At 41.5% G+C, this 15,226-nt stretch overlaps 1 protein-coding gene across 6 annotated transcripts in view; it reads right to left on the bottom strand.

The window, feature by feature from the left end:
* Nucleotides 1–15,226, bottom strand: part of fhod1 (formin homology 2 domain containing 1) — a 65,459-nt gene that overhangs the window by 28,232 nt on the left and 22,001 nt on the right. For all 6 annotated transcript variants that reach the window (XM_084059412.1, XM_084059413.1, XM_084059414.1 and 3 more), the window contains exons 4-7: nt 1,813–1,880; nt 1,034–1,139; nt 714–808; nt 50–161 (exon numbers count right to left, since the gene is read on the bottom strand). In XM_084059412.1, the coding sequence (XP_083915538.1) occupies nt 50–161; nt 714–808; nt 1,034–1,139; nt 1,813–1,880 (381 nt within the window). The remainder of the gene's footprint in view (nt 1–49; nt 162–713; nt 809–1,033; nt 1,140–1,812; nt 1,881–15,226) is intronic.

Genomic DNA, 15,226 nt, shown 5'->3' with positions numbered 1-15,226 from the left:
TGTGTGTGTGTGTGTGTGTGTGTGTGTGTGTGTGTGTGTGTGTGTGTACCTCTCTTGCAGTCCACAGTGTTGACAGCCTGGATGAGCAGAGGGCTGTTGGGTTCTGTGTATTCTACAAACACTATAAGTAACTTCAATGCCGTCTTCACTACCAGCCGAGACTGACAGACAAACGGAGAGACAGACAAACGGAGAGACAGTCAGACAGACAGACAGACAGACAGACAGACAGACAGACAGACAGACAGACAGACAGACAGACAGACAGACAGACAGACAGACAGACAGACAGACAAACAGACAGACAGACATAGATAGAGAGACGGAGAGAGGAACACAGAAAGGGAATGTAAGAAACAGCAAGTATCCACTAGATGGCGATACCACACAGGGCACACACTACACAACTAAAGGAAAGTCTCATGTCAGTTCAATAGCTCATAAACACTGGATGTCCCTGAAGGCTTGTCGGGAGGTCTTAGCTGTTTTCTATTTATGTACAGCTGACGTGTATTGTAAGCTATAACCAATTCTAAATACAGTGTACAATACTAAGGAATGACAGATGTTACAGAGGTAAACAGCTGTTACTTTCACTTCTCTGTTAAGACAACTTTCATTTCTGTTACTCACCAGTTAGTCAAACACCACAGTCAGTCAGTCAGTCAGTCAGTCAGTCAGTCAGTCAGTAAGAAAGCTAGCCAGTAACTCACCAGGCTACCAGTCAGGCTGTACAGCCATTGGACAGTCTCTGGGTGGTTAATAACTCCGTTCATCCCATCAACAAACAGCATGATCTGACTCAACGCTGGTACAGATAGACAGAGAGACAAACAGACAGACAGACAGACAGACAGACACACAGATAGACAGACAGACATAAAGAGAGACAAACAGACAGGACAAGACTTATAATAATAATGTAATCATCTCAGTGAGTTTGCAGTTAAAAGCAGTGTGATGATCTGACTGAACACTCTGAGAAGAAAATAAAATATTAAAAACGGATAGGTTCAAGGGAATTACTACTTACCTCTCAGGATGTAGTTCTGATAGTTGTGATCAGCTTCAGTTCCTACTTTGATAAAACAGGTCAGGCCTTCAGATGCTACAAACTCTGGAACCAAGTCCTTATCATCCTGACAAGCACAAGGATAAAACAGAAACATACTAATTATTATTATGATTATTATTATTGTTAACATTAATATCTCTGTCTGGTCGATCTATTCTCGGGATAGCGGATAATGACCGCATTCTATTATTGGGAGCTAGGTGGAAACATTAAGTCTGAATATACATGACTATAAATATTCAGATACCGTCAAGAGATCCTAATTTACTGTACCCTCTCTGTCTCTCTATTTCCATCTCTCTCTCTCTCTCTCTCTTTTCTCCCTATCACTTCCTCCTCTCTCTCTTTTCTCCCTTTTCTCTCTCTCTCTGTCCATTCTTCTCTGTTCCTCAGTCTGAGAACACAGGGATCAAAGGATGCAGTTATTTCCTGTGGCTACACTGGTGGCACACAGAGAGAGAGAGAGAGAGAGAGAGAGAGAGAGAGAGAGAGAGAGAGAGAGAGAGAGAGAGAGAGAGAGAGAGAGAGCGAGAGAGAGAGAGAGAGAGAGAGAGCTAGTACTACTGTGTGTGTGTGTGGACATAAATAAATAAATCATGTGTATGTATGTTTGGTTATTAATCTAGGAAGAGAAGGTCATTCTATTGCTAAATAGAATGACCTTTGATTGAGAAATATTAGAGAGAAGGAGAGATGTGAGGAGAGAGAGAGACAGAGACAGAGTAGATGCTGTGTACCTGAAACAGCTGTTTCAGGGAGAACAGAGATCGACGTAGTTCTGGACCATGGCTGTTATACAACTTTTCTGGAAAACAACAGAAAAATATATTTTGAATTACATTACATCTGTTCAATCAATGAAAACACAGCTTTACAATAAGGATAGAACTTATGTCCTCACAGTATGTTAGTGTGAGTGTGCTGGTCTTGTTTCTTTGCATGTGTGCTGCTGGTCTGTACACAGCATGTGATTTTGTAAATAAATATACATTTCTTAGTCATTCGTAATTGTATTGCGCGTACTGTCTCTGCACTGCCATTCAAATCTGTTCATGTCACATTTCTAACAAAACACCAATGCGGAATTTCACCAAGACCGGACTGAAAATAGTAGATCTACAAACGCATTGTTTGACAAAGTATGAATCAGGTAAAAGAATGAAGCGCTCTCTCTCACCCACACACGCACCCACCCACCCCTCGGTTGCCATGGACACCCGCAGTGTCATAACAGGAAGTAGTTGTTGAATGAAGTGAGTCATTCAGAGTGGTTATGTCAGATGTATGTTATCAGAACAATCATTAAAAACACTTAATCAGCAGAAGTTGTCAATCTTTTACAGCTCCACTCTGCTTCACACCCAAACAGGCACAGTACACACAAAAACAGCTACAGTATACACACACACACACACACACACACACACACACACACACACACACACACACACACACACACACACATTGTACAGGTACAGTACACATAAGTACACCTGGGAGATGCACAGTACAACTATAGGGACAATGGAATTGCCCAGTACACTATGAATACAGTATTCTTTGTAAAAGAAAAACTACAAATCCCAACAGATATACTGTATTGGTTGGAAAACACAAATTAAACAGTGGATAACCATCTTCATTATTATTAGTAGTAGCATTTCAGTAGTAGTTTAATAGCTGCATCAGAAAGTCACTAGATGTGGTTCCTTAACCACATCTAGTTATACCGCTATTCAAAAATTGCAAATATACACAAGCTTGTGGGATCTGCTACTTTTGATATTTTGCATGACGCTGTAGTATGATCAAGTAGGGCGCTCATTTACGAAAAAAAACAAAAATGTAGAATATGGAGATAAGAGGTTTCTGACTTTTCTTGGTACAGAAGCAGACTGTCGATATGCTCTTCTAAACCAGCGTGTCACGGGTTTGATATTGACTTTTTTGCCGATGTACAATATTCCAAAACTGTTCTTAATTTCCGATTCCGATATCAACCGATACCGATATATGCAGGCTTTTTCACCAAAAGTCAACTAAATTGTCAGGTAACAACATCACATATCTAATAAAATAAAATAGCTATAATATCAATTAAATATCTAATACATTTAATACAGTGATGATGTTAGGTTTTCAAGTCCCACTAATCTTAGATTAGATGTTGGCCTATTTGACTTTGATGCATATAAAATTAACGAGCGTCAACGAGCGTCAGCTGGACACAGACACACACTCCTGCCCTCTGCAGTGCTCTAATTTTAAAGTGACTGGAGTCTCATTTATCTCCAAAAGCCCTTGAATATGATGGAATATGATTAAGGATTACGAGTATGCTGATGCTCCCCACTTTGAGAACCGTGGGCCTAAACTATAGCATAGTGCTTAACTGGTTAATGGTAGCAATTCCAGGTATATGTTATTGTTGGTCGTCTTTTTATGACTGTGATCTCCTCACTTCAAATAAAATCTATCTATAAGTCTATCTCCTCTCTCTCTCTCGCTTGTCTGTATTTTGGTTCTGTCACAAGCTCTTATCATGATTTTTCTACTATCATAGGAATATTGTCTGACCTGACCACTACAATCAGGGGTCATCACCATGCCAGCTTGTGATGGACATTTCCATCAATATTTTATTTTTGCCACGGACATGCAGTAGTACTATGTACTATGGACTGTTGATGTGCCATAGTGTCTACTCTATTCCACTGCACTACACATTTTAAAACGAGCCACTTACCAAAAAAAATAACAAAAATAATCTAAATTAAAGCTGCAAGTCTGTATGGCAATCAGCTGAAAAGTTAGGCTACATACAGTAGCTTAAACAATTACGGCCTGTCCCTATTGGTCGTCTAAGTGTGCCTTGCAAGGTTTGTAGATTTTTGATGCTGGGAAGTGGAGTAATTGGAATCCTGAAATGTAACATCTTTATTTAATTTCAAATGCATGTAGTTATACTTATGTTAACTTTATGAACTTAAATACAAATACATTGAACATAAAAAAGACAATAGAATTTTAATACTAGTCATTAAGCTACTAATATAGACTGAAGTAATTAAAGCGGGTCATGTTTGCATGTTTGGAATTGTAACAGCTGAAATCAATAATATCTCCAGTATTCCAAATGTTAACCTGCATTAAGTGAAGGTGTGGGCCGCATGTGGCCCCCGGGCCGCCAGTTGCCCATGTACGGTCTAATGGATCATCAGGTATGAGTTTTGATTGTATTGGCATTGCGTGAGAGCACACACAACCTTCAACAAAATGAATTCATGCTCAGACATTGTACATCTAGTGGTCATACCTCCAGGCTAATTTCATAAAAACACATAAACAAGTATTACATTAGACTCATTTATCTGTCATCATTCACTTTGGTTTTCTCCCCACAGAGTTCAAAGGCCTATTGCATGGAATATTTTCCACAGTAAACTAAGGTGATAAACACCCACTTTAGATCTTGTGTGAATATTTTTTGAATGTTTAGTGTGTGAGACGACTTATGAAAAAATGACAGCAAAACATAGGAACTATCAAATATTGACCAATTAGAAGAGGGAGCGGAGTTATGTAACACCAATGAAGAACAAGGACTGTTATCTCAGTCCAATGACACCACCCACAAGTCTGTATGGCAATCAGCTGAAAAGTTAGGCTACATAGAAAAAAATCACACCGAGTGTGAAGTGAGCGGTGCCTTTGATGAGAGAGCCCAGCCAATAGGAACACAGAGGGGGCTGGTCTTAAGCAATTACAGCCTGTCCCTATTGGCCGTCTAAGTGCACCTAGCAAGTTTCCTAGGTTTACCATGCTGAGAACTGGAGTTATTGCTGTCTAAAGCCCAGCGAATAGGAATTTGACACTTTGCCAATGTCACGCCGTTTTACAAAAACTCAAGCTTTTGATAACTTTTCATCGTTATGGTCTTTTGTGTACTCTGAGCGAATTTCAGGTAAATCCGACAATCCGCCTAGGAGGAGTTTGTTAAAGTACAACCTGTGAAAATGGTGTGAAATGCACAAAAACGGCACTATAAATTAATTAATTATAAATGTCCGACTTCCTGTTGGGTTTAGGTCATGGCTCCAAAATACTTTTTTGTAAGTCGGGACATGATACAGGTGTGTACCGATTTTCATACAGGTGAAACCGTATTGTGGGGCTTCAAGCACAGAATTTTGTAGGGGGCACTATTGAGCCATTAGGCCACGCATCCTTTTTTAGACGATTAATATCCGTAATTCTTCGCCACTTGTGATGTGTGTGCAAAGTTGCGTAACTTTTTGAGTACGTTTAGGCCCTAATTTTCCTGATTCATTATCGGGAAGCGGAAGCGGAATAATAATCATTGCAGTTTCAATAGGGCTTCGCACTACTGTGCAGTGCTCGGGCCCTAATTATTTTTTGGGAAACAAAGCTACAAGCTCACAACACATCACAGCATGTTGTGAGTTTGTAGATAAGCAATTCTATTTTCTTTTTAGCCTAAAATGGCATACCCAAAATTGGGATGTCAGACTTGATAAGCTATACTTTATACTACAGTTATTCACTGTATACTGGCAGGGCAGTCCTGAGACAGGCATTAAATGTGGCATGGTCCAAGTATATTCCATGTTTGGGATTTCAATAATTGGGTCTTATCAGTACATACAGTGCTTCCATCTTACATTGCAGGAGCAAAAGGGCCTCTTAGATGCAAAGGTGAATGGGTGCGTATTATACTTCATATGGTTATTACAGTATATAGACAGATGGCTTTTCAGAGGACAGTGTTACTTGAGGACACAAAACTAAAAAAGTAAAAGCCTGGAGATCGAGGCTACCTGAGGACAGGAGGTGACAGGAAGTTCTACCAGCTAAACTAGTTTTATAGTTTGTCAACGTAGCTTCAAAAGTTGTGGTTTCCATATGGTGAACATACTCAAAAATGTTGAGAAAGTATGCAGATGGAACAATAGAAAACGGTATGTACGTGATGAGTGATCCATGAGGTGCATGGCAGGATTTAAAGGAATGCAGTGTCACAATAGTTTGATGCAAAGGTGCCTAACTTTGATCAGAGGTGAGGAGGAGGTCTGATGGTGAGGCTGTGGATCAAGGGTTTCCATGGATTATGCTTGTTGAGTGTTATTATAATTGAGTTGTTATTGAGTTGTTATTGTTATTATTGTATTGACACTTTCTCTCAACTGACGACAATTAGCTTTACTTGTCTGCCCTTCTTTGCCTTGGTAGTAAATAGCTCCTTCTGAACAGATGACATGACATGTTTTTGCTCTTTTCCACTGTGGTCATACCGTTGACTTGACTCACATACTGAGAGTACTATAGGTACAATACCACAAATATCCTGCAACATATTAATGAGCATGTCATCCCGACACTTTATGAGTCACCAAAATTATTCAAACACATTTTTGAAGATTAGATTGTGAATATTAAAAAAAGAGACGCAATTATAGACAATAGTTTTCGTAAAAAAAGAAAAAGAAAAAAAGTACCACGGACATAGACAAGTCCATGTTTGTCCATGTACGGACATGTTGATGACCCTGACTACAATGTATGACCCCTTTACACCTTTCAACTCATTTATTGTAATTGTATTCATCCAGAACCTGGTAATTATTATTGTTGGACTTTGTGGAAGTCTCTCTGGATGAGAGTCCCATAGATGTGCACATGTATAAAAGTAAATAATAATAAAGGTCAAGTAAAGATAAACAGTTCTGAGTCTCAGAGGTCCTGAGAATGAGTGATATCATTTTAAGTTATATCAACATTCACATCATGTGATTGGCTGGCTGGTTGTGGGCTGGGAGCAGCCGAACACGACAAGGAATTATAGTGTTTACAAGACAACTAGCACGCACACACACACACACACACACACACACACACACACACACACACACACACACACACACACACACACACACACACACACACACACACACACACACACACACACACACACACACACACACACACACACACACACACACACACACAGGCTGCTGCCTTGTGTTCCATTCATGTTATGGGAAGTAAAAATGTCGGAACGCGGCAGTGTATGCGTATGAGTGTGTGTATGTGCAAGCGTACGTGCGTGTCTGTATGTGGGTTTATGAGTGAGCTAGAAGAGAGAGAAATCTTGATCCGAGCACTAAAGCTTTTATTACTTCCAAAAGACTCACTGACTGTTGACTGACTGCTCTGACTGGTTTGTTGATAGGAAATATAAACCTTATTTCAGTTAGACACTTCAGCTCAGAATTAACCATTTACCATTTATTGCAATTCTATTGCAATAGCATTGCATTCAGATTGGCGGTGTGAATCTGCTCCTGTGATACTACATAGTATCTGTGCAAGCTTGACACAGAATCTGAGATCACAAATCCCCGAAGCAGAGCCTAAAATGCAGTTATTACATGAACATAACATTGAACCTTTCAATGCATAGTTAAGATACCACATATCACCATACAATCCACAGAATCATCCATTAACATGGAAAACTAAATGCCACAGGGAGGGGGCCGGTGAGGTGGAGAGAGAGTGTGAACACTGACAGGCTTCAGAACGTAGCTGACAATGCTGAGCATGTAGAATGAACAGAGTTGTTGGTCTGCTTAAAAGACCACCTGAGTTGCACTGTGGGAATGAGGGTGTGTGTGAGTTAGCTTGTAGCGAATGAGAATGAAGAAAGGAGAGTGAGGTTGACCATGGAGAGACAGACTGACTTGTGGGTGTATATGTATGAATTAACTTGTTAGCAAATGAAGGGGGGAGGGGTCCGGGGGAGAGCGAGGCTAACAGTGTACCCCTCCTGCCTTCCGTGCCTACCTGAACTATCGCTACGCTGGATTCCTGACCCGTGAACTGACCTGTGAACTCATCTGTCTAAGAAAATAGGTAGCTGATATATTGCACTTTAACCTTAGCGCTAGGTATGCTCTTAGTTGCTTGCTTGCTTGAGAATGCACTTAAGACTTCTGGTGATTAGTAGTTTTCTTGCCTACCGTTGTTGGATGCACTTATTGTAAGTCGCTTTGGATAAAAGCGTCTGCTAAATGACTGTAATGTAATGTAATTTAACAAATTTTAAAACATAAGATAAAGAGAACTTTAATCCATGGAGACAGAACCACAGCTGCAGGAGGACTGGCATTCACTACATCTACACGGCTCTTGAGTGTTCATTTAACTCTGAGAGTATACAAATGTACAGTACATTTGTACGCTGTGAGTTATAAATGAATAGGATTTCTCTGTGTAGAACACAAAATACACAATAATACTATTCATACAGAGTAAGACAAGGATTTGCAGAGCCAGGACTAAACTAAACTGTAAAACTAAATGACTAAAAGTGCAACAGAGGATCATATACAGTATACTGTACACAAGCTGTAGGTGCAAAAAGTACATACAGTACATGGTGTACGCATAGCAGGTAGCTGATAAAGATATAATGAGCAGTGATAACAGTCTGACAACCACCATAAGACTATGGTGAGACAGAAGGGACAGAATGCATACTGAGCTCCTGAGCAACTGAGAGGCTCAACCTCACAATGTCTGAATACAGTTATATAGAGAGAGAGAGAAGGAGAGAGAGACGGGGGGGGGGGGGGGTGGCAATATAGATAGAGGGAGAGAGAAATAGAGATCAAGTGAGAAAGAGATCGGTATGAAAGAAAGAAAGCAAGACAGGGGAGAGAGATTTCTGAGCAAAGGTTATCAGCACATTCCTGAGTCAGACAAGATGAGCTTAGTAAAGCCTGATTCATACGGCACTTGGTTGTGCGCCAAAAATAGCCGATCTACAAGCTCACAAAGTGTCGCATCGCGAAGCGTTGTGAGCTTGGAGATCGACTATTTTTGTCTCGACACAGTGTGTAAGCAAGCATCAAACAAGCCTCAGAATGGCATGAAACTGCTGAGCGAGATGGAACAGAGGCAGGGAATGAGACAGATCATTTCTACCAGCTCAGAATGCAGGAGTTTGAGGTCACACAGTCTCACTGGCTTACTGCTGGCTATTGGCCCTCCCAAATGGTTTCCCTGACCATAGCCACAACAAACCCATGACTATACTTAGACTGGCTGTATTGGTGAGTGGGTCGGTTTACCGGTTTTGGTCCCAAACAACATAATGGTACAGATACACGTAAGCGGAGCGAGGAGACTTTTTTTGACGCTCCTCATTGAAACCGGGTGGGGAGGGCAATCTTTGTCGCTGTGGTAGTGATTCCTACGGGGTGAGGTGGCGCCAGTCAGCAGCGGGTGTTTACCGGTTGGAGTAGGAAGAAGGCGATACATCCTCCCGGTGGGGTCTCCTCACTGGCAGGTGAGGCAGTAGAATTATGTGGGCAAGATTAATTGGCATAATGACTAAATTGAGACGGGGGGGGGGGGCAAAATAGTAGTAGACTGTGGTTGTACTAGGTAGCTCCCAGAAGACTGTAGGTGTGTGTAATGTTGAAGTAGGGCCTGTCAGAGAGTAGGAGGATATGCTTCTCTGTTGTTTCCTGTCAGGATGCTGGAGCTGTCAAAACACAGATGCCTCACTGCGGACACAAGCCAACAACTCAGAGGAACGTGTGTGTGTGTGTGTGTGTGTGTGTGTGTGTGTGTGTGTGTGTGTGTGTGTGTGTGTGTGTGTGAGAGAGAGAAAGAGAGAGCACCGTAAAAATGAAAAACACGTTTAACACATCCCCATCCAAGCACGCACACAGACACAGCATTGTATTTAACAGTGACATTCCAGCAGCCACAGAGACTGGACCTGCTGTCTCTCTGTTTACTATATCTCAGCAGGGAGACACATAAACACACACACACACACACACACACACACACACACACACACACACACACACACACACACACACACACACACACACACACACACACACACACACACACACACACACACACACTTCAGTCACATATGGAACATCTACTATACATCTGTGCACTGTCCTGCAGAGAAAAACAGCATGAACTGTCTGCCATACAAAGACAAACAGCACTATATATCTGTCCTACAGAATCAAACTGCACTATGCTTGTCCTATTGCAGAGTCAAACTGCACTAAATGCATATCCTACAGAGTCAAACTGCACTAAATGCATGTCCTACGAGTCAAACTGCACTAAATGCATGTCCTACGAGTCAAACTGCACTAAATGCATGTCCTACAGAGTCAAACTGCACTAAATGCATGTCCTACGAGTCAAACTGCACTAAATGCATGTCCTACAGAGTCAAACTGCACTAAATGCATGTCCTACGAGTCAAACTGCACTAAATGCATGTCCTACAGAGTCAAACTGCACTAAATGCATGTCCTACAGAGTCAAACTGCACACAAGTTTGGGTTAAGGCTACAACAGACAACAGTTATTACAACACAATAACTGTTATATGTATTTGACATGAACATTATTTGTACATTTAAAAGTAATTAATGGTCTGCAATTTCAAAGGGTTAATAAAAACTCTGATGCCCATAGAAGGACAGAAAAACAAACACAAGAGTTGCATCATTATTATAAAAAGAACACATTCTCAGGGCGAGCTGCCAAACTGTGGCACAATCTCAAGTCATTCCCAGATCACAGCCATTTGTATTCATAGTCTAGGGGTATGAAAATGTTTGAGAACCACTGGTTTAAACAACATTAGGAAACAAGCCCAAAGTCGCTTATAATAAGCGGACATGGCAACTATGCAAATGAATTGCATTGCGCACTTGACTGGTTGACTTGTTTCTTTCATAGCGAGAGAGAGAGAATTATTTAATGTCAATCAATAGCGTCCTGTCTCGGACGCTATTGACAGATAGAAAATCTGCGTTTCTTTAAATCAGTATAGGGTTAGGGTAGAGTACATTCTGAATCAAAATAAGGTCATAATATAGTAAAAAAAAGCAGGAACTATGGGAGAGGGGAGACTAACCACAATAACATAAATTACTTCAAAGTTTATCTCCTGTGATTGTCCCACAAATAGCACTGTTGCTGCTATAGAAGTGGATATCATTTGTGGATAGCACTGTTTAGTGGAGTATGAATGGGGTCTATATTTTTGTGTGGATATGAAATGTGCTGATCATGAGCGCTAACAGCACAGAGAAACCAATTCACTTGCTGGTTGTTGTGTAGCGTGGCACTGGGTACATGTCAGACTACAGGCTGTGATTAAACACTATGAGCCTAAACACAGCGAGCCTAAACAGCTATATGTAATGACTGACACCAGGGTTAGCGTTAGGGTGAGGTTGGAGGTGCGGTCAAGGTTAGGGTTGGGGATGTTGGACATTTGGCAACACTTTCCTTAGCTTATGGACAATTAACTGTGATAGCTATCAACACCAGAGCACTGTGGTCAGTACACGCACGCACACACGCACACACACACACACACACACACACACACACACACAGATTCTTAAAACACTCCATGTTTATATGCATAACTGCACAATAATTATGCATAATCTGTGTAGCTACATACCACCACTGGCCAACACAACAAATAAATGCTCACAGAACAACCTTTAACACTGTGAACAGAGGAATGCACCAGCATCATCCAATCACATCTCTCCCAGCTGAGGAGCATGACTTCATGGTGGTCATATCTGATTGGCCTTGCAGTAGTGCATTGTGTTGGCCAATGGCAGGGCTGTGGGAGAATCTGTCACTACTGCTACTTCTTATCACAGCTACTATTACTACTATTGCCACTTATACTGCTGTTGTTGTTTTCGCTCACCATAACAACAGAACAAAAATACTACAGGGCCAGGCCATACCATAGTTGGGCCTGGTGGGATGGGGGGTTTGTATGAGTTCTGTGTAGGTGCTGTGTTTACAAAAACATTTAAATAATGTAAAAAAAATTAAACAAATGAAACTACAACGCAGCCTGATACCTCAATTTACATTTCGTTCCACTCCATTATTCAGTCTGAAAGCGCTTCCCATTGCAGCCGTTTTCTGAGATGGGCGTAGCCAAAGTGGGAGTCTTTGGCGATTGGTTCATCCCCTAACCAATCACAATAGTAAAGCATGTGACGTCATTGTCAATTACAACTACCTGTACAACTACTATAGTAATAATACTGGCTACTGGTATACTATTAATATTACTGATATACGTATCTACTATCTACTAATACCAGTAATTTTTATGTTATACTCTAACTATGATTACAATTACTACAGCCATCACTGTTATGTAATGTGGGAGTGAGTAGAACCTGTGTTGATGATAACAAACTATTGTAATCAAAACATTCCATGCATAACTTGACATTGCCAGACAGGTCCTAAACACGACGACACACACACACACACACACACACACACACACACACACACACACACACACACACACACACACACACACACACACACACACAGACACACACACACACACACGCACACACACGCACACACACACACACCTAGTAAGACTCAACTATCTGCCTTATGTCATTATCATACACAAGTTGTGCTTTTATTCAACATGTGTTTGTCTGCAGGCCGAGAGTATTGGCAAGTAGGATTTCACTGCCTCGCTCAGGGACACTCAAGGCTGTGGTGGGGATGTTCTAACATCAGGGCTCTGTAATACAGAATGGTCTCTCTAACCACAGATTCACTTTACAGAATTACTCTTGGGGAAAAGGCAAAAGTACTGCAGTAATTCATTCATTGGTCATACTGAGAGCATGAGAGAACAATGTGACTGTAGTCAATGTCCCAGACAGCAGTCAGTTCAACAACGTACAATAGACACCAGTGTGTCACCCATGGCATACACACACCTCCTATAGACACCAGTGTCACCCACATACACAGCCTATAGACATCAGCGTCATCCATACACAGCTTATGAGAACTGTGTTGAGAGTCTGACTGGTAGTCTATTTAAATCCGGGGGATATACCCAGAGTGTATAGTGGCATTTGGAGCCACATGTAAACCCTTTGTGGTCTCTAGGATCAAATCTCACCAGGGCCTTCTCTCTTGTCTACAACTAAATGTCTGTCTCCCTCTCAGATTTTCACTGTCTCAATAAAGATACACAGAACAGCTGGCTATAGATCCTCTGCAAAAAAAAGATAATCTGCAGTAATACTGTCAGAGATAAAAGGAGAAAACAAGGGAGACATGGCTGTAGTTGGACATCTATGTGGTCAAAGACTGGCTGTGTGATATGTCTGTCAGATACTATGTCAGATGATTCTCTGACGTGATAAGAGCTACTACTATAGGCAAGGCAAGTTTATGTGTACCACATTTTATAACAAGGGCAATTCAAAGTACTTGAATAAGATATAGAAATGTGTTTAAAATGAAGTACATTATGGCCCGGACCGCTGTTGTAGCGGACCGCTGTCGTAGCCTAGGTGAACCCACAACGTCCCGATCCCGTCGGCCTTTGCTGCATGTCACTCCCCATCTTTCTCTCAGCCTACTGTCCTATCTATAATAAAGGCATGAAAAGCCCCTAAAAAAATAAAAAAATGAGTACATTATAATAGGAATAGAAATCAATAGAGGCATAGGAAATATAAAGGCAAAAGTGCAATTGTGGTTTTACACTACACTATATCAGCAATAAACTTGCATTCGCCAGGAGTATCATATTGTGTCGGAGCATTTATCCTTCTGTTCAGTCACCAACATGTGGAGGGGTCCAAGACCCCGGGACTTCCCAAGCACTCTGAATAGAGCTTGTGTTTCCAAGACACTTAGGCCTCTAGTTTGAGGGTGGTAAACTGGCACACTCAGCCTATAACTATCCAGTGCAGTGTTTTCTCCGAGTTCCATGGAGGCGCTAATGAAATCTGCCATCGACACACAGCGATTCCCAGGTATTGTGAGCCGAAACCGTTGTAATTGATGTGGTGGTGTTCCTGATGTAGTTGTGTTAGCAATATTCTACCGGCAATGTGCAAGTTTGACTAATGACAGCCATATCACAGCAAACACATATCCCTCTCTTCCTTTATTTGGAGAGACAGAAAATTAAGGCCAATATTCTTGTGGTGGGTTGTCCCTCCTGATTAGATCTGCCCTTTTGGTACATTCGTGCCACCTACTGTATACTGACTCCACTTGAGATTGCGAACCCATCAATTTTGCTGCAGATAAACATTCCTGTTTGAGTGAGTGAGTGAGTGAGTGAGTGAGTGAGCGGGCAAGTGAGTGTGTGTGTTCCTGTTTAACTACCCATGTTGGGACCGAGAATAGCAAAATTGACCTTATGGGGCCATTCTTTTTATCCCTGTGAGGGAAAGGGGTAATTTTCATGACTAAGAAAGTCAAAAGTGTTTCACAACTCAATACAAGACTGTCTTTGTCTGTCTGTCTTGTCTGCTGTTTCCCAGAGGGCAGTATCAAGTTGATGAGAGGTAACGAAGGAAAGGGGCAATAGAACAGAGGAGTGGCAAAGGGTAAAGAATGTGCTCTCTCTCTGAATCCCTGGAGAAATAGATGGGTTGCACGCTAATGTATTTAAAGAAAATTATAATAAAATAAAAGTACAACATTTGGTAGGTTTGTCTGTCTGCAAACATTCTGGGAAAATAGCCCATCTACAAGCTCACAAAGCGTCGCAACACGACACATTGTGAGCTTGTAAATCAACTATTTTCAGTGAAGATATTTCATGTAGAGGGGATACAAGGTGGCGGCCTAGTATAGAGCCCTGGGGGACTCCTGTCAATGAAGTATATAGGGTTCAAGTGGTTAAGCTGCTTAGTGAACCAGGGGTGGGTGAGGACAGCAATGCAAGGGAAGCTGTCAATCAGTATAGTATATGACATTTACTTAAAGACGTCTGTCACTCATGTGTTCCTTAATAGATGCCTACAGGAGCTCTTGTCCAGAGTGGAGTTAGAGTGTGCTAGGGTTGGCCTCATGCTAAATGCAAAGAAAACCAAGGTCATGACCTATAACATCCCCCAAGAACATCCGCCCCTAACAACAACAGAAGGCACTGTGCTAAAGGAGGTCAGTGACTTTAAATACCTGGGCGCATGGGTGGGCTCCACAGAAAAGGACCTTAAGGTGAGGAAAGCACTTGCCTGGAGAGCTCTTAATGGCATG

This window comes from Gymnoscopelus microlampas (genome assembly GCF_963454915.1).
Source record: "Gymnoscopelus microlampas genome assembly, chromosome: 1".
In the NCBI taxonomy this organism is placed as follows: domain Eukaryota; kingdom Metazoa; phylum Chordata; class Actinopteri; order Myctophiformes; family Myctophidae; genus Gymnoscopelus; species Gymnoscopelus microlampas.
The sequence above is the reverse complement of the archived record's forward strand: the minus strand, read 5'-3'. Positions and strand labels throughout refer to the sequence as shown.